Below are 22,197 nucleotides of genomic sequence, written 5' to 3'. Positions count from 1 at the left end.
GCGGAGGTAGCGGTCCTGCTGCTGGGTTGTTGCCCTCCTACGGCCTCCTCCACGTCTCCTGATGTACTGGCCTGTCTCCTGGTAGCGCCTCCATGCTCTGGACACTACGCTGACAGACACAGCAAACGGTGTGACACAGCAAAAGGTGTGCCTTGCTAAAACATAATTTGTAGAATTGATTTCCTTCATGTCTTTGAGCCAATCAGCTGTGTTGTGACAAGGTAGGGGTGGTGTACAGAAGATAGCCCTATTTGGTAAAAGACCAAGTCCATAATATGGCAAGAACAGCTCAAATAAGCAAAGAGAAACGACAGTCCATCATTACTTTAAGACATGTACCTCTGCTGCAGAGGATAAGTTCATTAGAGTTTACCAGCCTCAGAAATTGCAACCCAAATAAATGCTTCACATAGTTCAAGTAACAGACACATCTCAACATCAACTGTTCAGAGGAGACTGCGACTGGGCCTTCATGGTCGATTTGCTGCAAAGAAACTAAGAAAATGGACATTAGACCGGTGGAAATCTGTCCTTGGATCTGATGAGTCCAACGGAGTGATTTTTTGGTTCCAACCACCGTGTCTTTGTGAAACGCAGAGTAGGTGAATGGATGATCTCCACATGTGTGGTTCCCACCGTGAAGCATGGAGGAGGAGGTGTGGGGGTGATTTGCTGGTGACACTGTCAGGTATTTATTTAGATTTCAAGGCACGCTTAACCAACATGGCTACCACAGCATTCTGCAGATATGCCATCCCATCTGGTTTGCGCTTAGTGGGACTATCATTTGTTTTTCAAAAGGACAATGACCCAACAGAAGGGCTATTTTACCAAGAAGGAAAGTGATGGAGTGCTGCATCAGATGACCTGGCCTCCACAATCACACAACCTCAACCCAATTGAGATGGTTTGGGATGAGTTGGACCGCAGAGTGGAGGCATATGTGGAAACTCCTTCAAGACTGTTGGAAAAGCATTCCAGGTGAAACTGGTTGAGAGAATGCCAAGAGTGTGCAAAGTTGTCATCAAGCCAAAGGGTGGTTACTTTGAAGAATCTCAAATATAAAATATATTTTGATTTGTTTCACACTTTTTCTTGTTACTACATGATTCCATATGTGTTATTTCATAGTTGTGATGTCTTCACTATTATTCTACAACGTAGAAAATAGTAAAAAATAAAGAAAAACCCTTGCATGAGTAGGTGTCCAAACTTTTGAGGAGGGAATCCCAGTCCGCATTCCAAATGGAACCCTATTCCCTATATAGTAAACTAATCTTGACCAAATGGGGCCTTAATCTAAAGTAGTGCACTACATACAAAACAGTCCAGGTGCCATTTGGGGAGGTTAACGTTGTTCTGAAGGCAGTTCTGCAGAGTGGTCACTAGCTAACACAGCCACAATGTTATAAAAATGTGATTTGGCACGTAACCTTAACCACACATCTAACCCCAATGCCTAAATGTTTTGGGGGGTTTGTCAATGTTGACTGCAGCTGGCCTATCTAAGGGGAAATCGCTCAGTTCTGCCTCCAGGACACATTCTCCGTCTGAAGAAATTGCAATCAGCAGTTGAAAAAAAAAAAAAAAAAAAAAGACGATAGATACCCTTGTCCCCGTTTGAGTGAGTAAAAGGAGGGTTGGAGAAACATAACCACTTTCAAATGCTTAAACAGAGCTATAGATGCAAGGACCGACCCTCCATGACATCAAGATTCTAGGTTTTGACCATGTTACGAGGCTATATTAGTATTTGTTTACAAACATTGGAGTGAAAACGAGTTTATATTTGGGGGATCTGATGGAGTGTGACGGTTCAACTGAACTCATGAGGCATTTCTAAGTTATATTCTTCCAGAATCGATGGGTATATAGTCCAACGGGTACATATCAGTGATGAATTAAAGTCCAAAAACAGATGTAGCAACTGCAGATTGTCCCTTTGTCCCTTTAATGACAACAATTACAGCCTGACACTGATAGTTTAAATCGACACACTGCACTTCAAGACACTTGACTTGATTTCTCTCGTGAATTGATTTGATTTCCCCTCTAGAGAAACCCCTGAACTAAATGGAATTCAAACAAATCAGTTGTTTTAATAACCTACATTTTTTTTAAATAAATGTTGGTGAAATCTTGCTAGTGATTATGGTCAACAGTAGGGCTTTAAATAAGGAACAGAGAACCATTAGGGTTACAGCCCCCCCCCCCCCCCCCCCCCGCCCCCGCTGAGATCCTCAATGGTTATCTGAGTGAACAAAGGAAGTTATAACACACACAGACAGAGAGAGAGAGAGGGAGACAGATACACACAAGCAAACAGAGATATACAGCCCCCCCCCTCTTGGTGTGGTGGGAACATCAGGTGGTAAAGGTGTGAGTCGCCAGCTCAGTCATCCGGCCGGAAACTACATAAACCCATCCCACTACACTGGCTGCATTCCAGAAAATACTGACTGCACCACACACACACACACACACAGACACACACACACACACACAATACTGAATGCACTACGGGGCCACACACTCACACACTCACTCACACACACACACTCACACACCCACAAACACACACCCACCCACACATCTGGTCTTTCTTAGAGAAAGTATATGTTTTGCGGCCAGGGAACATCTAAGATTAGTTTCTGTTGACTCCAGTGTGATTATTAACTTTCCGTTGATGTGCTGGCAATGACTGGCAATCAAGTACTGTCCTTCACCCAGACACCCCACATCATCAGCTGAGGAGCTCTCGGAGAGGGAGTGAGTGTGTGTGTGTGTGTGTACTTACGGCATAGGCCGATGATGTGGCTGCTGTCTTCATGGACAAACTTCTTAGTCACCGCCTCCTCCATGATCTGTTTCACCTGTACCGACAGTCAACACACAGAATCATTCATTACTGTCATCCTTACCGTCGTCATCATCATCGTTACATCATTATTATCATCATTACCACCACCACCATCATCATCATTAACACCACCACCACCATCATCATCATCATTACCACCACCACCATTACCATCATCAGTACCACCACCACCACCATCATCATTACAACCATCATTACCACCACCACTATCATCATTACCGTCATCATCATCACCACCACCACCACCACCATCATTACCATCAGTACCACCACCACCATTACAACCATCATTACCACCACCACTATCATCATCACCATCATTACCACCACCACTATCATCATCACCACCACCACTATCATCACCATCATCATCATCATTACCACCACCACTATCATCATCATTACCGTCGTCATCATCATCATCATTACCACCACCATATTCATCATCATTACCACCACCATCTACATCATCATCATTACCATCATCATCCTCATCACCACCACCATCATCATTACTGTCATCATCATCACCACCATCATCCTTACCATCACCATCATTACCATTACCACCACCACCATCATCATCATTACCACCACCAGCATCATTACCATCGTCATCATCATCATTACCACCACCATCATCATCATTACCACCACCACTATCATCATCACCACCACCACCACTATCATCATCACCATCATCATCATCATTACCACCACCACTATCATCATCATCATCACCATCATCATTACCACCACCATCATGATCATTACCACTATCATCATCACCACCACCACTATCATCACCATCATCATCACCACCACTATCATCATCATTACCACCACCACTATCACCACCACCACCACCATCATTACTATCATTACCATCTTCACCATTACCACCACCACCATCATCATCACCACCAGCACCATCATTACCACCATCATCATCATTACCACCATCTGATTTGGTCCTGCCGTACATACCTACACGTACGCTACGGTCACAAGACGCAGGCCTCCTAACTGTCCCTAGAATTTCTAAGCAAACAGCTGGAGGCAGGGCTTTCTCCTATAGAGCTAAATTTTTATGGAATGGTCTGCCTACCCATGTGAGAGACGCAAACTCGGTCTCAACCTTTAAGTCTTTACTGAAGACTCATCTCTTCAGTGGGTCATATGATTGAGTGTAGTCTGGCCCAGGAGTGTGAAGGTGAACGGAAAGGCTCTGGAGCAACGAACCGCCCTTGCTGTCTCTGCCTGGCCGGTTCCCCTCTTTCCACTGGGATTCTCTGCCTCTAACCCTTACAGGGGCTGAGTCACTGGCTTACTAGGGCTCTTTCATACCGTCCCTAGGAGGGGTGCGTCACTTGAGTGGGTTGAGTCACTGATGTGATCTTCCTGTCTGGGTTGGCGCCCCCCCTTGGGTTGTGCCGTGGTGGAGATCTTTGTGGGCTATACTCGGCCTTGTCTCAGGATGGTAAGTTGGTGGTTGAAGATATCCCTCTAGTGGTGTGGGGGCTGTGCTTTGGCAAAGTGGGTGGGGTTATATCTTTCCTGTTTGGCCCTGTCCGGGGATGTCATCGGATGGGGCCACAGTGTCTCCTGACACCTCCTGTCTCAGCCTCCAGTATTTATGCTGCAGTAGTTTATGTGTCGGGGGGCTATGGTCAGTTTGTTATATCTGGAGTACTTCTCCTGTCCTATCCGGTGTCCTGTGTGAATTTAAGTATGCTCTCTCTAATTCTCTCTTTCTTTCTTTCTCTCTCTCTCGGAGGACCTGAGCCCTAGGACCATGCCTCAGGACTACCTGACATGATGATTCCTTGCTGTCCCCAGTCCATCTGACCGTGCTGCTGCTCCAGTTTCAACTGTTCTGCCTGTGATTATTATTATTTGACCATGCTGGCCATTTATGAACATTTGAACATCTTGGCCATGTTCTGTTATAATCTCTACCCGGCACAGCCAGAAGAGGACTGGCCACCCCACATAGCCTGGTTTCTCTCTAGGTTTTGGCCTTTCTAGGGAGTTTTTCCTAGCTACCGAGCTTCTACAACTGCATTGCTTGCTGTTTGGGGTTTTAGGCTGGGTTTCTGTACAGCACTTTGAGATATCAGCTGATGTACGAAGGGCTATATAAATCAATCTGATTTGATCATCATTACCATCACCATCACAATCAAAGCAATCCTCATCGTCTTCACCATTACCTCAAATTGAGGGGGTATTTGGCATAAACCTTGTTACATTTTCTGATTGCTAATATTCTAATAGTTAGCCTAATATCAGTTTAAGTACAGTGTAGAGAATCATTGTACTATCTAAACCACTGTGAAATATATTTTCAATAACCAAAAATATTGTATTTTCAGCTGTTTCAAGCTGGTGAACAAAACTAAGTAAAAGACGCAAAAAACTAAAAACTTAAGAACAAAAGGTCACTTGGAGTCCATAAGTTAAATTTTTTTGCAAAACAATTTAGCGGTTTTGGAATGAATCGCTGCAAGTCTACATTTTGCCATTGGGTGTAGAGGAATGTTTGCAGTTTTTAACATGATATCTGAGTGACTAACCCCGATTGCCTCGGTCAGATTTAAGGCCCAAAATCAGAAATACTTTCCTCTGTTAGTAAATCCATTAGCTGTACCTCTCTGTCGGTCACTCCCTCCCTGCTCGCTCTGCATGCGCTCTGCTCATGGCGTTCTGACTGAGTATCCATAGCAACGGCTCTGCTTGAGCTGCCATGCTTAATGAAGAAACATGAGAGCAGCTAGCTGTTAGCTACTTTTCGTCACAAACTCAGGCAAAACTCAAGGAACATCATTAAAAAATATATATAATATCTATTTTATATTTGACAAGGTTGAAGCACTTCTGACACCAGCAGAGCATGAGCAAATGGCTCAGCTTCAAAATGTTAGTGATCAATTTAGTCATACCAGAGCCCTACCTGTACCCTAGTTATTGATGAAGAAACAGGCCCTACCTGTAACCTAGTTATTGATGAAGAAACAGGCCCTACCTGTAACCTAGTTATTGATGAAGAAACAGGCCCTACCCGTACCCTAGTTATTGATGAAGAAACAGGCCCTACCTGTACTCTAGTTATTGATGAAGAAACAGGCCCTACCTGTACCCTAGTTATTGATGAAGAAACAGGCCCTACCTGTACCCTAGTTATTGATGAAGAAACAGGCCCTACCTGTACCCTAGTTATTGATGAAGAAACAGGCCCTACCTGTACCCTAGTTATTGATGAAGAAACAGGCCCTACCTGTACCCTGGTTATTGATGAAGAAACAGGCCCTACCTGTACCCTAGTTATTGATGAAGAAACAGGCCCTACCTGTACCCTAGTTATTGATGAAGAAACAGGCCCTACCTGTACCCTAGTTATTGATGAAGAAACAGGCCCTACCTGGCCCTAACCTGATGTATAACGTCTGGGCCCATCGGGCTGGGGTTGGGGAGCAGAGCTCGACTGGTCGATAATTTGACCGTGACTACTGCAAGATTAGATAGCTAGGAGACTAATTTACCAATCTAAAAATAAATACTTCCCATCCCTGCTCTAGGAAACAAGGTGCAATTTGGGATGCACAAGGAGTGATACAGCTCCAGAATGGCTGGACGAGTGAGCACGAATGCATGTGTGTGATACTGAGGTCGTTAACACCTGTCATGCCACTTCTGACTGAGATGATTGCTGTGTTCCAAAATGGCACCCTAATTCCTCACAGTGCCCCATTGGGTTCTGGTCAAAAGTAGTGCACTATATAGGGATTAGGGTGCCATTTGGGACGTGTTCTGAGGGTTTCCACTACATAACTTAGTCCAAGAGTAGCCTTTAGCAGAAAGAAAAGATTCATAATTTAAAAGTCTTGGAACTGGGATTCTGTTTACTCTGTTCACAGCTAAGCATTTCATGGGCTTTTCCCAACGAGATCAATACATTTTAATTTAAAAGCTTTCAATATATTGCCCATCTAGTGATGTATCAGCTACAAACCCTTACAGGTGGCAGAAATCCACTTACGCCAGACATCCCTAACTTATCAACAGTAATGGGCCTGTCATTGTTGATCGAGCTGTAGATCGGCGGATCAGGTTTTGTGGGGTATTGTGGGGAGGCCGGTAACACAACATCTCAATTTAATTCATTTTAAAATGTAGGCTGTAACACAGCATCTCAATTTAATTCATTTTAAAATGTAGGCAGTAACACAGCATCTCAATTTAATTCATTTAAAATGTAGGCTGTGACACAGCATCTCAATTTAATTCATTTTAAAATGTAGGCTGTGACACAGCATCTCAATTGAATTCATTTTAAAATGTAGGCTGTGACACAGCATCTCAATTGAATTCATTTTAAAATGTAGGCTGTGACACAGCATCTCAATTGAATTCATTTTAAAATGTAGGCTGTGACACAGCATCTCAATTGAATTCATTTTAAAATGTAGGCTGTGACACAGCATCTCAATTGAATTCATTTTAAAATGTAGGCTGTGACACAGCATCTCAATTGAATTCATTTTAAAATGTAGGCTGTAACACAACATCTCAATTTAATTCATTTTAAAATGTAGGCAGTAACACAGCATCTCAATTTAATTCATTTTAAAATGTAGGCTGTAACACAACAAAAATTTGGAAAAGTCAAGGGGTGTGAATTCAAATCATATCGAATTGTATTTGTCACATGCACCGAATACAACAGGTGTAGTAGACCTTACAGTGAAATGCTGAATACAACAGGTGTAGTAGACCTTACAGTGAAATGCAGAATACAACAGGTGTAGTAGACCTCACAGTGAAATGCTGAATACAACAGGTGTAGTAGACCTCACAGTGAAATGCTGAATACAACAGGTGTAGTAGACCTCACAGTGAAATGCTGAATACAACAGGTGTAGTAGACCTCACAGTGAAATGCTGAATACAACAGGTGTAGTAGACCTTACAGTGAAATGCAGAATACAACAGGTGTAGTAGACCTTACAGTGAAATGCAGAATACAACAGGTGTAGTAGACCTCACAGTGAAATGCTGAATACAACAGGTGTAGTAGACCTTACAGTGAAATGCAGAATACAACAGGTGTAGTAGACCTCACAGTGAAATGCTGAATACAACAGGTGTAGTAGACCTCACAGTGAAATGCTGAATACAACAGGTGTAGTAGACCTCACAGTGAAATGCTGAATACAACAGGTGTAGTAGACCTCACAGTGAAATGCTGAATACAACAGGTGTAGTAGACCTTACAGTGAAATGCTGAATACAACAGGTGTAGTAGACCTTACAGTGAAATGCTGAATACAACAGGTGTAGTAGACCTTACAGTGAAATGCTGAATACAACAGGTGTAGTAGACCTCACAGTGAAATGCTGAATACAACAGGTGTAGTAGACCTCACAGTGAAATGCTGAATACAACAGGTGTAGTAGACCTCACAGTGAAATGCTGAATACAACAGGTGTAGTAGACCTCACAGTGAAATGCTGAATACAACAGGTGTAGGTAGACCTCACAGTGAAATGCTGAATACAACAGGTGTAGTAGACCTCACAGTGAAATGCTGAATACAACAGGTGTAGTAGACCTCACAGTGAAATGCTGAATACAACAGGTGTAGTAGACCTCACAGTGAAATGCTGAATACAACAGGTGTAGTAGACCTCACAGTGAAATGCTGAATACAACAGGTGTAGTAGACCTTACAGTGAAATGCAGAATACAACAGGTGTAGTAGACCTTACAGTGAAATGCAGAATACAACAGGTGTAGTAGACCTCACAGTGAAATGCTGAATACAACAGGTGTAGTAGACCTTACAGTGAAATGCAGAATACAACAGGTGTAGTAGACCTTACAGTGAAATGCTGAATACAACAGGTGTAGTAGACCTTACAGTGAAATGCTGAATACAACAGGTGTAGTAGACCTCACAGTGAAATGCTGAATACAACAGGTGTAGTAGACCTTACAGTGAAATGCTGAATACAACAGGTGTAGTAGACCTCACAGTGAAATGCTGAATACAACAGGTGTAGTAGACCTCACAGTGAAATGCTGAATACAACAGGTGTAGTAGACCTCACAGTGAAATGCTGAATACAACAGGTGTAGTAGACCTCACAGTGAAATGCTGAATACAACAGGTGTAGTAGACCTTACAGTGAAATGCTGAATACAACAGGTGTAGTAGACCTTACAGTGAAATGCTGAATACAACAGGTGTAGTAGACCTCACAGTGAAATGCTGAATACAACAGGTGTAGTAGACCTCACAGTGAAATGCTGAATACAACAGGTGTAGTAGACCTCACAGTGAAATGCTGAATACAACAGGTGTAGTAGACCTCACAGTGAAATGCTGAATACAACAGGTGTAGTAGACCTCACAGTGAAATGCTGAATACAATAGGTGTAGTAGACCTCACAGTGAAATGCTGAATACAACAGGTGTAGTAGACCTCACAGTGAAATGCTGAATACAACAGGTGTAGTAGACCTCACAGTGAAATGCTGAATACAACAGGTGTAGTAGACCTCACAGTGAAATGCTGAATACAACAGGTGTAGTAGACCTCACAGTGAAATGCTGAATACAACAGGTGTAGTAGACCTTACAGTGAAATGCTGAATACAACAGGTGTAGTAGACCTCACAGTGAAATGCTTACTTACAAGCCCTTAAACAACAATGCAGTTTAGAAAAAAAGTGTAAAGTAAAAAATACAAAATAAAAGAAACAAATTATTAAAGAGCAGCAGTAAAATAACAAATAGTGAGGCTATATTGAGGGGGTACCGGTACAGAGTCAATGTGCGGGGGCACCGGTTAGTTGAGGTAATTTAGGTAAAATGTACATGTAGGAAGAGTTAAAGTGACTATGCATAGATGATAAACAGAGAGTAGCAGCAGCATAAGGGGGGGGGTACAATACAAATAGTCTGGGTAGCCATTTCATGAGCTGTTCGGGAGTCTTATGGCTTAGGGGTAGAAGCTGTTAAGAAGTCTTCTGGACCTAGACTTGGCGCTCCGGTACGGCTTGCAGAGAGAACATCCTATGACTAAGGTGGCTGGAGTCTTTGACACTTTTTTGGGCCTTCCTCTATACCAGGCGGTGTTAGGGGTCCTGGATGGCAGGAAGCTTGGCCCCAGTGATGAACTGGGCCGTACGCACCACCCTCTGTTGTGCCTTGCGGTTGGAGGCCGAGCAGTTGCATACCAGCCAGTGATGCAACCTCGATGGTGCAGCTGTAGAACTTCTTAAGGATCTGGAGGACCCAGAGGCATTTTCCTGCCCTCTTCCCAACTGTCTTGGTGTGTTTGAAACATTCTAGTTTGTTGGTGATGTGGACATCAAGGAGCTCTCAACCTGCTCCACTACAGCCCCATTAATGAGAATGGGGGAGTGTTCAGTTCTCATTTTCCTGTAGTCCACAATCTCTCCTTTGTCTTGATCATTTTGAGGGAGATGTTGTTATCCTGGCACCACACTGTCAGGTCTCTGATCTCCTCCCTATAGTCGGTCTCATTATTGTCGGTGATCAGGCCTACCACTGTTGTGTCTTCGGCAAACTTAATGGTGTTGGGAGTCGTGCTTGGCCATGCAGTCATGGGTGAACATGGAGTACAGGAGGGGACTGAGTATGTACCCCTGAGGGGCCCCCGTGTTGAGGATCAGCGTGGCAGATGGGTTGTTACCTAACCTTACCACCTGAGGATGGCCCGTCAGGAAGTCCAGGATCCAGTTGCAGAGGGAGGTGTTTAGTCCCAGGATCCTTAGCTTAGTGATGAGCTTTGAGGACACTATGGTGTTGAACGCTGAGCTGTTGTCAATGAATAGCATTCTCACGTAGGTGCTCCTTTTGTCCAGGTAGGAAAGGGCAGTGTGGAGTGCAACAGAAACTGCATCATCTGTGGGTCTGTTGGGCAGTATGCAAATTGGAGTGGGTCTAGGGTTTCTGGGATAATGGTGTTGATGTGAGCCATGACGAGTCTATCAAAGCACTTCATGGCTACAGACCTAAGTGCTACGGTTCGGTAGTCATTTAGGCAGGTTACCTTGGTGTTCTCAGTGGTCAGCTTGAAACATCTTGGTATTACAGACTCTGTCAGGGACAGGTTGACAATGTCAGTGAAGACACTTGCCAGTTGATCAGCGCATGCTCGGTGTACACATTCTGGCAATCCATCTGGCCCTGCAGCCTTGAGAATGTTGACCTGTTTAAAAGGTCTTATTCACATCAGCTATGGAGAGCGTGATCAGACAGTCGTCCGAAACAGCTGATGCTCTCATGCATACTTCAGCGTTGCTTGCCTTGAAGCGAGCATAGAAGTTATTTAGCTAATCTGGTCAGGCTCGTGTCACTGGGCAGCTCACGGCTGTGCTTCCCTTTGTAGCGCGTAATAGTTTGCAAGCCCTGCCACATCCGATGAGCGTCGGAGCCGGTGTAGTAAGACTCGATCTTAGTCCTGTATTGACGCTTTGCCTGTTTGATGGTTCGTCGAAGGGCATAGCGGGATTTCTTATAAGTGTCCGGGTTAGAGTCATGCTCCTTGAAAGCGGCAGCTCTAGCCTTTAGCTCAGTGTGGATGTTGCCTGTAATCCATGGCTTCTGGTTGGGATATGTACGTACAGTCACTGTGGGGACAACGTCCTCGATTCACTTATTGATAAAGCCAGTGACAGATGTGGTGACCTCCTCAATGCCATCGGAAGAATCCCGGAACATTTTCCAGTCTGTGTTCGCAAAACAGTCCTGTAGCTTAGCACCTGCTTCATCTGACCACTTCCTTATTGAGCGATTCACTGGTACTTCCTGCTTTAGTTTTTGCTCATAAGCAGGAATCAGGAGGATAGCGTTATGGTCAGATTTGGCAAAATGGAAGGCTATGTACTCATGTCTGTGCGTGCAGTAAATGTGGTCCAGTTTTTTTCCCTCCGGTTGCACATTTATTAACATGCTGGTAGAAATTAGGTAAAACAGATTTAGGTTTCCCTGCATTAAAGTCCCCGGCCACTAGGAGCGCCGCCTCTGGATGAGCATTTTCTTGTTTTCTTATGGCCTTATACAGCACGTTGAGTACGGTCTTAGTGCCAGCATCGGTTTGTGGTGGTAAATAGACAGATACGAAAAATATAGATGAAAACACTCTTGGTAAATAGTGTGGTCTACAGCTTATCATGAGATACTCTACCTCAGGCAAGCAAAACCTTGAGGCTTCCTTAATATTAGATTTTGTGCACCAGCTGTTATTTACAAATAGACACAGACCGCCTTGTTTTACTGGAGGCAGCGGTTCTGTCTTGCTGTTGGACCGAAAACCCAGCCAGCTGTATGTTTCCATGTCATCGTTCAGCCACGACTCTGAGACATAAGATAACAGATTTGTAAATTTCCCAATGGTAAGATAGTCTTGATCGGAGCTCATTCATTTTGTTATCCAATGAGTGCACGTTGGCTAATAGGACTGTTGGTAGAGAAGGATGACTCACTCGCCATCGGATCCTTACAAGGAACCCCAACCAACCTATGTCCCAAATATTTCCTTCTCTTCTTTATGCGAATGATGGTGATTTGGGCCTGTCGGGTGTCTGAAGTAAATCCTTTGCAGCCGACTCGTTCAAGAAAAAAACATCTTTGTCCAGTACGAGGTAAGTAATCGCTGTCCTGATATCCAGAAGCTCTTTATGGTCAAAAGAGACGGTGGCAGAAACATTATGTATAAAATAAGTTATTTCTATGCGAATTTGGTCTTTGGGCCAAACGTTTAGGCAGCAATAAAAAAAGGGTTAATACATTTCTGTATATAGAGACCCTAAAGTACATTTTAGGTTACACAGTTTACAAAGTACATACAACTACATTACATTCTGTGTATTGTACACAATCATTGCATTGATAAAAAAAAATGGGTAACAGAAGGAGAATATATACAGTGCGGCAAAAAAATTATTTAGTCAGCCACCAATTGTGCAAGTTCTCCCACTTCAAAAGATGAGAGGCCTGTAATTTATCATCATAGGTACACTTCAACTATGACAGACAAAATGAGAAAAAACATCCAGAAAATCACATTGTAGGATTTTTTTAATGAATTTATTTGCAAATTATGGTGGAAGTATTTACTAAATACTTTTTTGCCCCACTGTAAATGCCGTCAGTAATAACAGTTCCATTTCCAGATGGTGATCGAGTTATTGGGAGCGATAGGTAATCAATATACATTCCTTACGTCTGCCGATCGTTCAATTCAGACAGATTGAACAAGCCAAGGGAACTGCCAATACTAAAAGCTTTATTTAACTGTCGTTCTGCCCCTGAACAAGGCCAGTTAACCCACTGTTCCTAGACCAGTTAACCCACTGTTCCTAGACCAGTTAACCCACTGTTCCTAGGCCAGTTAACCCACTGTTCCTAGACCAGTTAACCCACTGTTCCTAGGCCAGTTAACCCACTGTTCCTAGACCAGTTAACCCACTGTTCCTAGACCAGTTAACCCACTGTTCCTAGACCAGTTAACCCACTGTTCCTAGACCAGTTAACCCACTGTTCCTAGACCAGTTAACCCACTGTTCCTAGACCAGTTAACCCACTGTTCCTAGACCAGTTAACCCACTGTTCCTAGACCAGTTAACCCACTGTTCCTAGACCAGTTAACCCACTGTTCCTAGACCAGTTAACCCACTGTTCCTAGACCAGTTAACCCACTGTTCCTAGGCCAGTTAACCCACTGTTCCTAGGCCAGTTAACCCACTGTTCCTAGGCCAGTTAACCCACTGTTCCTAGGCCAGTTAACCCACTGTTCCTAGGCCAGTTAACCCACTGTTCCTAGACCAGTTAACCCACTGTTCCTAGACCAGTTAACCCACTGTTCCTAGACCAGTTAACCCACTGTTCCTAGACCAGTTAACCCACTGTTCCTAGACCAGTTAACCCACTGTTCCTAGACCAGTTAACCCACTGTTCCTAGACCAGTTAACCCACTGTTCCTAGACCAGTTAACCCACTGTTCCTAGACCAGTTAACCCACTGTTCCTAGACCAGTTAACCCACTGTTCCTAGACCAGTTAACCCACTGTTCCTAGACCAGTTAACCCACTGTTCCTAGACCAGTTAACCCACTGTTCCTAGACCAGTTAACCCACTGTTCCTAGACCAGTTAACCCACTGTTCCTAGACCAGTTAACCCACTGTTCCTAGACCAGTTAACCCACTGTTCCTAGACCAGTTAACCCACTGTTCCTAGGCCGTCATTGAAAATAAGAATTTGTTCTTAACTGACTTGCCTAGTTAAATAAAAGGTAAAATTAAAAATCTGTGCCTCGACACAATCCTCAACAATTCCGTCGACCTCATGGCCTGGTTCTTGCTCTGACACGTACTGTCAACTGTGGGACCTTATGTAGACAGGTGTGTGCCTTTTCAAATCATGTCCAATCAATTGAATTTACCACAGGTGGACTCCAATCAAGTTGTAGAAACGTCAAGGATGATGAATGGAAACAGGATGCACCAGAGATCAATTTTGAGTCTCATAGCAAAGGGTCTGAATACTTATACTTACTTGTAAATACAGTATCTTTTTATATATATGACACAGTACAGTATATTTTTATATATATGACACACACCAAAAAATATCTTAAAACCTGTTTTTGCTTTGTCATTATGGTGTCTTGTGTGTAGATTGATGAGGATTCTTTATTTTTTTTAATCAATTTTAGAATAAGGCTGTAACATAACAGAATGTGGAAAAGGGGAAGGGGTCTGAATACGTTCCAAATGTCCTATATAGGGAATAGGATGCCATTTGGGATGTACTCAGACTATAGCAATAGGCTACACAGAGACAATCAGTGTCACCCAAATTGGCAAACTGATCTAGACCAGTCTGTCTGGCAAGTACAAAGCCTAAGCTGCACAGAAAGAGAGACCTCCACAAAAAGTAGACTTCATCAGTGTCAAGAATTGAACTCAATGAAACAAACTGTACATGAAGGTTTCCTGGACGCAGATCAAGTCTAGTCCGGGGCTAAAAAAGCTCAATGAGCACCTCCTTGGAAAGTGTCTGGGAAACTGGCCACAACTGTGCATTTCATCCTACAATAAACCACCCTAAGGACATTCATATGACTGCATCACTACCAGACATTGAAACACATTCCTCAAAACAAGCTCATCTTTGGTGCACAGCAGGCAATTTAGGTTTTATGAAAACTAACATCAACAGGGAATATTAACTATTCATCTTTGCTGTTTTAAAACACCAGTAAATATAACCAGAGGCAATTTTCAAAGACTAGAACCCAGAGCGCCATGCTGCTGTCTCTATTTCTGTCTGTCTGTCTGTCTGTGTCAGTACCCCACCTGGTACACCACCTAGTCTTTCCCTGACTGCCTGGTCTGTGTTGGGAAGCCAGAGAGTCTTCTGGCCCTATTTTATTCTCAGCATCACAAATGTTATGATAGTTCTATTATTCGTATCATTATGCCAAGTCTCATTTTATATGGCAGGGGACCCAAAACACAGTAGAAAACTCTGACTGATGAGTTCAACCTACCAATTGTCATGTTCGACAAATAGTGTCCTGAAAGCTGGACAATCAGATGTGTTCATTACACTTCAATCAAATGAAATAGAATGGAATAGTAATGGTTTACTGGCATTTATATTATGCAAAACTACAATGTATTCAGAAATAAAATGACAATTCTTGCCAAGCAAACTGCTCACAACGTGGAACTGCTAATATGAACCCCATTTTCTTCAAAATAGAAGCAGGACACAGAGGTTTTAATCATGTGTACTAGGAGGCGGTATTTTGATGTCTGGATGACAAGCCCAAAGTAAACTGGCTGTAACTCAGGTCCAGAAGCTAGGATATGCAAATAAATTAGTAGATTTGGATAAAATAAAATTTAAAAAACACTTAAAAGTTTCTAAAACTGTTAAAATAATGTCTGAGTATAACAGAACCGATATGGCAGGCGAAAACCTGAGGAGAATCCATCCAACAACAACAAATAATTCAGCCCACCATTGATTCCTATGGCTGTCATTTTTAATATGAAGGGGAAACCTCCCAGATTGCAGTTCCCAGGGCTTCCACTAGATGTCAACAGTATTTAGAAAGAGTTTCAGGCTTTATTTCTTTTTAAATGAGCTAGAATTTGTAGTTCTTCTAAATTCTGGTGAATACGCATACTTTGTTGTTTATTTCCGGTAAGGACAATAACAACTCTCCGTCTTAAATGTTATCGTTTATTTAAGTATTAGCTAAGGTTTGATTATGAACATTGTTTGACTTGTTTGGATGAGTTTATTGGTAACGTTTGGGATTCATTTTGGATGCATTTTGAAGGAGGGAAACAGAGTGGATTATTGACTGAATCGCACCAGCTAAACTGAGTTTTTATGGATATAAAGAAGGACTTTATCAAACAAAAGGACCATTTGTGATGTAGCTGGGACCTTTTGGAGTGCCAACAGAAAATGATCTTCAAAAGGTAAGGCATTTCTTTTAGCGCCATTTCTGACTTTCGTGGCGCATCTGCCTGGTTGGAAAATGTTTAATGCTTTTGTGTGCTGGGCGCTGTCATCAGATAATTGCATGGGTGTGCTTTCTCCGTAAAGCCTTTTTTGAAATCTGACACAGTGGCTGGATTAACAAGAAGTAAAGCTTTTAACTGATGTTTGACACTTGTATTTTTAATAATGTTAAATATTATTATTTCTGTAATTTGATTTTCGCACTCTACAATTTCATGGGATGTTGTCAAGGTGGGTTGCTAGCAGCACGTCTAGCCCAAAGAGGCTAACCACTAGGCTACCTGCTGCCCCGAATGTACAACAGGTAGAGATATCATTAGCGTACAAAATAAATCAAAATAGGCTTTCAGGTCCTTTTGTCAAATCTGTTAATAGCAGTGATTAAGCTATGTTCCACGTAGTTTTTTTAATAATCATTTTAAAGGCATCCAACTAACACCCTCTCACAATCATATTAATAGGCTCTACTGGTCAGCAATGTAGGTCATCTATTATTTGGGGGGGGGGGGGGGTCAGTGACAGTGGGGGTGATTGCTTCAGGCGAAGTCCCGTAACACCTGTTGTTATTGTGAAACTACAGTGTCGCTACACAGTTATAAGGTAACTTAATGTGATGTGTTAACATTCTGTGATCGCGGAGTTACAATTTTCTGATAGTATTGTACTCGTATCGTTATGAACAAATCAGGAAAAAAATGGGTAGCCTTTTTAAACTGCTGGATTAGATTGTAACAACAACGGGCTCCCTCCTATTAATTTACATTTGAGAAACATATGGCTATTACTACTATTAATACGCTAATGTAAACTGCACAACATATAGTGGCGGCGGATTTCCAATATGACTTAATAATATCGACATTGAAATTAGTCTTCACTGCACAATTAGCCACGCCAGTAGATAGATCACAGAGCTATTGCCTATATGGCACTGCAACAGCCTAGGCGGTGTGCTCCACCTGTAGCAATGGTTTTTTCTACAAAAGGCGTCCATAGGAAGCTTTTCATTCCAATGGCTCTTCCACATCATATTCCCTTGGGAAACTAAAACTACTGAAGCGTCGACATTTAAGGGAAACCGAAGTGAGCGACGACAAAAAACCTGAAAAACGTAATGTAGATGTACTTCTAACACGCGTTGAATTATTCCAGCTGGTGGCTAGAGTAGGCTACACAGTAATAACAGAAATAGTGTATCAATTCCTCTCTCGCGACGTATCCACAACATTATCATTCTTCATCTTCATCATCTATCACGGACATTTACCGAGAAATACATGAACCGGATTTGCTGAAATTTCCCCATACAACCCTCACTCATTATAGACCAAGAGCTCAAAAGAGGCGTGAAACAAAATGCACTTACCTCTCTTTTCACATTCCATAGTAATTTATCTTTGAATTCTTCATCTGTGCACGAACCCATGGCTCTCGATGGTCTTGTGTCGGTCTCTGTGACAGACAAAGTTACGACTGCAAACAGCGTCAACGTGATTGTCCACAATCTCGGATGTCTGGTGCTCTCCACCCTTTCTTAAAGCTTGTATTTACTTCTCCCCCTCCTTCCTTCCCTCTCACAGCAAAGTGCTCGGGCCTCCAGATAGCAGGCGGTTGACGCATCTGTGTGGCGGTCCTGCCGCGGCGCATTGAGGAGCCATCTTCACATCCACTCAGAATGACGCCAGCGGTGCTCGACCCACCCCCTTTAACACGGTTTATCAATGGAGTCAATCACTTCACGTATCTCACGCTCCATACACATTTCCAGCACTATGACAGACAGTTATTTATAGCTCTCCTCTGTGTGTGCGTGCGTGTACAGGACGATTGGGGGATATTGAGGTGTGATGCTCAGGAGCATTTTATGTGTAGTCTTCTTGCATGTAATATGAAAAGGGCCATGGGGGTTTCAAAGACAGACTGACTCACAGAACAACAACACTGATAGGGCCAACAAACACACAATACCATAACAAAAACACAGGACACAACAAAATACAACAACTGACAACACAATATCTCATTAAATTTGCAGTCATGTATGTGACCATCATTAAATTGATTAATGATATTGTCATGTAACATATGCCAAAGCAAATAGCCCTACTTGCACTAGTGCTTCACTCAATTAAGAAACACATGGCCATTATTCTGATCTAGGGCATGGGTTTGTCTGAGCCTATTTAGAGGCTAGGGATATCTTGAATGAAGATGATCGAGGCCAGCGGCTCCCCGTTTTAGAAATCGTGTCATCGCATGTTTTGGCTGCAATAGAAATTAATCAATATAGTCATTACCATCATGATATACAGAATAAGCGTTTTCACTGGGACTGTTTTTCTGTCATTCTATCTCTAACTAGCGCCCCCTGTGGCCGTTCATGGACTACAGATGTCTGCCCAGAGCCATACCCGTCGCTTCACTCCACTGGTTCCAGAACCATGCCCGTCCCATTCCAGAACCATGCCCGTCCCATTCCAGAACCATTTATGCTTGGGGGAAGCAACTGTCCAAGTGGAATATGGAGAGATGTTTCATGAGCTGAAATAAAAAAGATACCAGAAAGTGAGCTGCAGAAATGGCCACCAGAACTGTTGCCAAAGAATTTAATGTTCAATTCTCTACCATAAGCCGCATCCAACATCCTTTCAGAGAATTTGGCAGTACGTCCAACCGGACTAAAACACATTGTGTAACAGCCCAGGAACTCCATATCCGGGTTCTTCAGCAGCAGGATCGTCTGAAACCAGCCACCCGGACAGCTGATGAAACTGTCCATAGGATGAGTAGCAGAGGCAGGAAAGAACACCTAGCTGACTTGTGGTGGCTATTCAGCAGGCTGATGGTCTGAGGGTAGAAACTATTGGCTAGTCTCTCAGTTTTTGCCATGATGCACCCACACTGCCCTTGTCGGAGTGATTTAAGCGGGGAGAACAGAGATTGCTTGGGTCCCTGATGATCTTCTTGGCCTTCCTGAGACACCTGGTGTTGTAGGTGTCCTGTAGGGCAGATAGTGTGCACCCAATGGTGCGTTCGGCTGCACGTATCACCCTCTGAAGAGCCTGCGATGCAAGCCTGACAGTATGCTCTCGACGGTGCTCCTGTAGAACACTGAGGGCCCTCTGGGACAGGCCGAATTTCTTCAGCATCCTGACGTTGAAGAGTCGCTGTGGTGCCTTCTTCACCGTGGTGTCCATGTGGTTAGACCATTCCAGCTTCTCGGAGACGTGTACGCCGAGGAATTTGAAGTTATTGACCGTCTCCACGGCGGCCCCGTTGATGTGGATGGGGGCGTGTCCAGCCTGGTTCCTCCTGAAGACCACAACGAGCTCCTTTGTTTTGCTAACGTTGAGGGAGAGGTTGTTTACCTGGCAGCACACCGTCAGAGTGCCTCACACCTCCCTGTAGGCTGTCTGGTCATTGTTGGTGATCAGGCCTACTGCTGTTGTGTCGTCAGCGAACTTGATGATGGAGTTGAAACTGTGAGAGGCCACGTAGTCGTGCCTGAGTGAGAAAGCAATGAGAGCGAGGAAGCAACTCTGCTACGCAGCACAGTGAAGCCTGTCGTTAGACTCTGGATTACACTTGGAAACTTTTTAACTTTGGAAACTTGTTAACCTTGGAAACTTGTTAACCTAGAAACATGATACATCAGGAATAACACTATATTATACACAGAGTGATAGAGACTGGTTTTTAAATCAGTAATACTATAATATATGAGGAATGATAGCGACCGTTTTTTAAATCACAAGTTAATGGTTATCTATAGGAGCCAGATGGGTGTGGAATGTGCAGGGTAGATGGGAGGAAGTCACGGGATTGCTATAGGGGATACGGTTGGAGACTTTTGGATTAGGCATCTTACTGGGTTGAGGTCAGGTCACCTTAAGGGAGAAGGAACAGTTATTACCCCATCACTTCCTCTTCCTGTCATAAAATATGCAAGGGTTGGAGAGGAGGAGTGCATCTAAATTGGAGTATAATATACATATATATATATATATATATATATATATTGCACACACACAAACACATTATACACTGCTCAAAAAATAAAGGGAACACTAAAATAACACATCCTAGATCTGAATGAATGAAATATTCTTATTCAATACTTTTTTCTTTACATAGTTGAATGTGCTGACAACAAAACCACACAAACATTATCAATGGAAATCAAATTGATCAACCCATGGAGGTCTGGATTTGGAGTCACACTCAAAATTAAAGTGGAAAACCACACTACAGGCTGATCCAACTTTGATGTAATGTCCTTAAAACAAGTCAAAATGAGGCTCAGTAGTGTGTGTGGCCTCCACGTGCCTGTATGACCTCCCTACAACGCCTGGGCATGCTCCTGATGAGGTGGCGGATGGTCTCCTGAGGGATCTCCTCCCAGACCTGGACTAAAGCATCCGCCAACTCCTGGACAGTCTGTGGTGCAACGTGGCGTTGGTGGATGGAGCGAGACATGATGTCCCAGATGTGCTCAATTGGATTCAGGACTGGGGAACGGGCGGGTCAGTCCATAGCATCAATGCCTTCCTCTTGCAGGAACTGCTGACACACTCCAGCCACGAGGTCTAGCATTGTCTTGCATTAGGAGGAACCCAGGGCCAACCGCACCAGCATATGGTCTCACAAGGGGTCTGAGGATCTCATCTCAGTACCTAATGGCAGTCATACTACCTCTGGCGAGCACATGGAGGGCTGTGCGGCCCCCCAAAGAAATGCCACCCCACACCATGACTGACCCACCGCCAAACCGGTCATGCTGGAGGATGTAGCAGGCAGCAGAACGGCGTCTCCAGACTCTGTCACGTCTGTCACATGTGCTCAGTGTGAACCTGCTTTCATCTGTGAAGAGCACAGGGCGCCAGTGGCGAATTTGCCAATCTTGGTGTTCTCTGGCAAATGCCAAACGTCATGCACGGTGTTGGGCTGTAAGCACAACCCCCACCTGTGAACGTCGGGCCCTCATACCACCCTCATGGAGTCTGTTTCTGACCGTTTGAGCAGACACATGCACATTTGTGGCCTGCTGGAGGTCATTTTGCAGGGCTCTGGCAGTGTTCCTCCTGCTCCTCCTTGCACAAAGGCGGAGGTAGCGGTCCTGCTGCTGGGTTGTTGCCCTCCTATGGCCTCTTCCACGTCTCCTGATGTACTGGCCTGTCTCCTGGTAGCGCCTCCATGCTCTGGACACTACGCTGACAGACACAGCAAACCTTCTTGCCACAGCTTGCATTGATGTGCCATCCTGGATGAGCTGCACTACCTGAGCCACTTGTGTGGGTTGTAGACTCCGTCTCATGCTACCACTAGAGTGAAAACACCGCCAGCATTCAAAAGTGACCAAAACATCAGCCAGGAAGCATAGGAACTGAGAAGTGGTCTATGGTCACCACCTGCAGAACCACTCCTTTATTGGGGGTGTCTTGCTAATTGCCTATAAATTTCCACCTGTTGTCTATTCCATTTGCACAACAGCATGTGAAATGTATTGTCAATCAGTGTTGCTTCCTAAGTGGACAGTTTAATTTCACAGAAGTGTGATTGACTTGGAGTTACATTGTGTTGTTTAAGTGTTCCCTTTATTTTTTTCAGCAGTATATATATCAATCAGTGTGTGTGTGTGTGTGCACACACACACACACACACACACACACACACACACACACACAAACGTTTAGTCTGATGCAGCTGTGTTGTTCCTCTAGGAAGAATAAATCTGGTTAAGC

At 43.7% G+C, this 22,197-nt stretch overlaps 1 protein-coding gene across 1 annotated transcript in view; it reads right to left on the bottom strand.

The window, feature by feature from the left end:
* LOC109882178 (small G protein signaling modulator 2-like) overlaps window positions 1–20,440 on the bottom strand; it is a 116,666-nt gene extending 96,226 nt beyond the window's left edge. Inside the window, exons 1-2 of the mRNA XM_031795361.1 lie at window positions 17,823–20,440; window positions 2,798–2,873 (exon numbers count right to left, since the gene is read on the bottom strand). Coding sequence (XP_031651221.1) covers window positions 2,798–2,873; window positions 17,823–17,882 — 136 coding nt within the window. The 5' untranslated portion in view covers window positions 17,883–20,440. The remainder of the gene's footprint in view (window positions 1–2,797; window positions 2,874–17,822) is intronic.
* Window positions 20,441–22,197: the final 1,757 nt, after the last annotated feature.

This window comes from Oncorhynchus kisutch, linkage group LG18 (assembly GCF_002021735.2).
Source record: "Oncorhynchus kisutch isolate 150728-3 linkage group LG18, Okis_V2, whole genome shotgun sequence".
Taxonomy (NCBI): Eukaryota; Metazoa; Chordata; class Actinopteri; order Salmoniformes; family Salmonidae; genus Oncorhynchus; species Oncorhynchus kisutch.
This window is presented reverse-complemented; position numbering and strand designations above follow the sequence as displayed.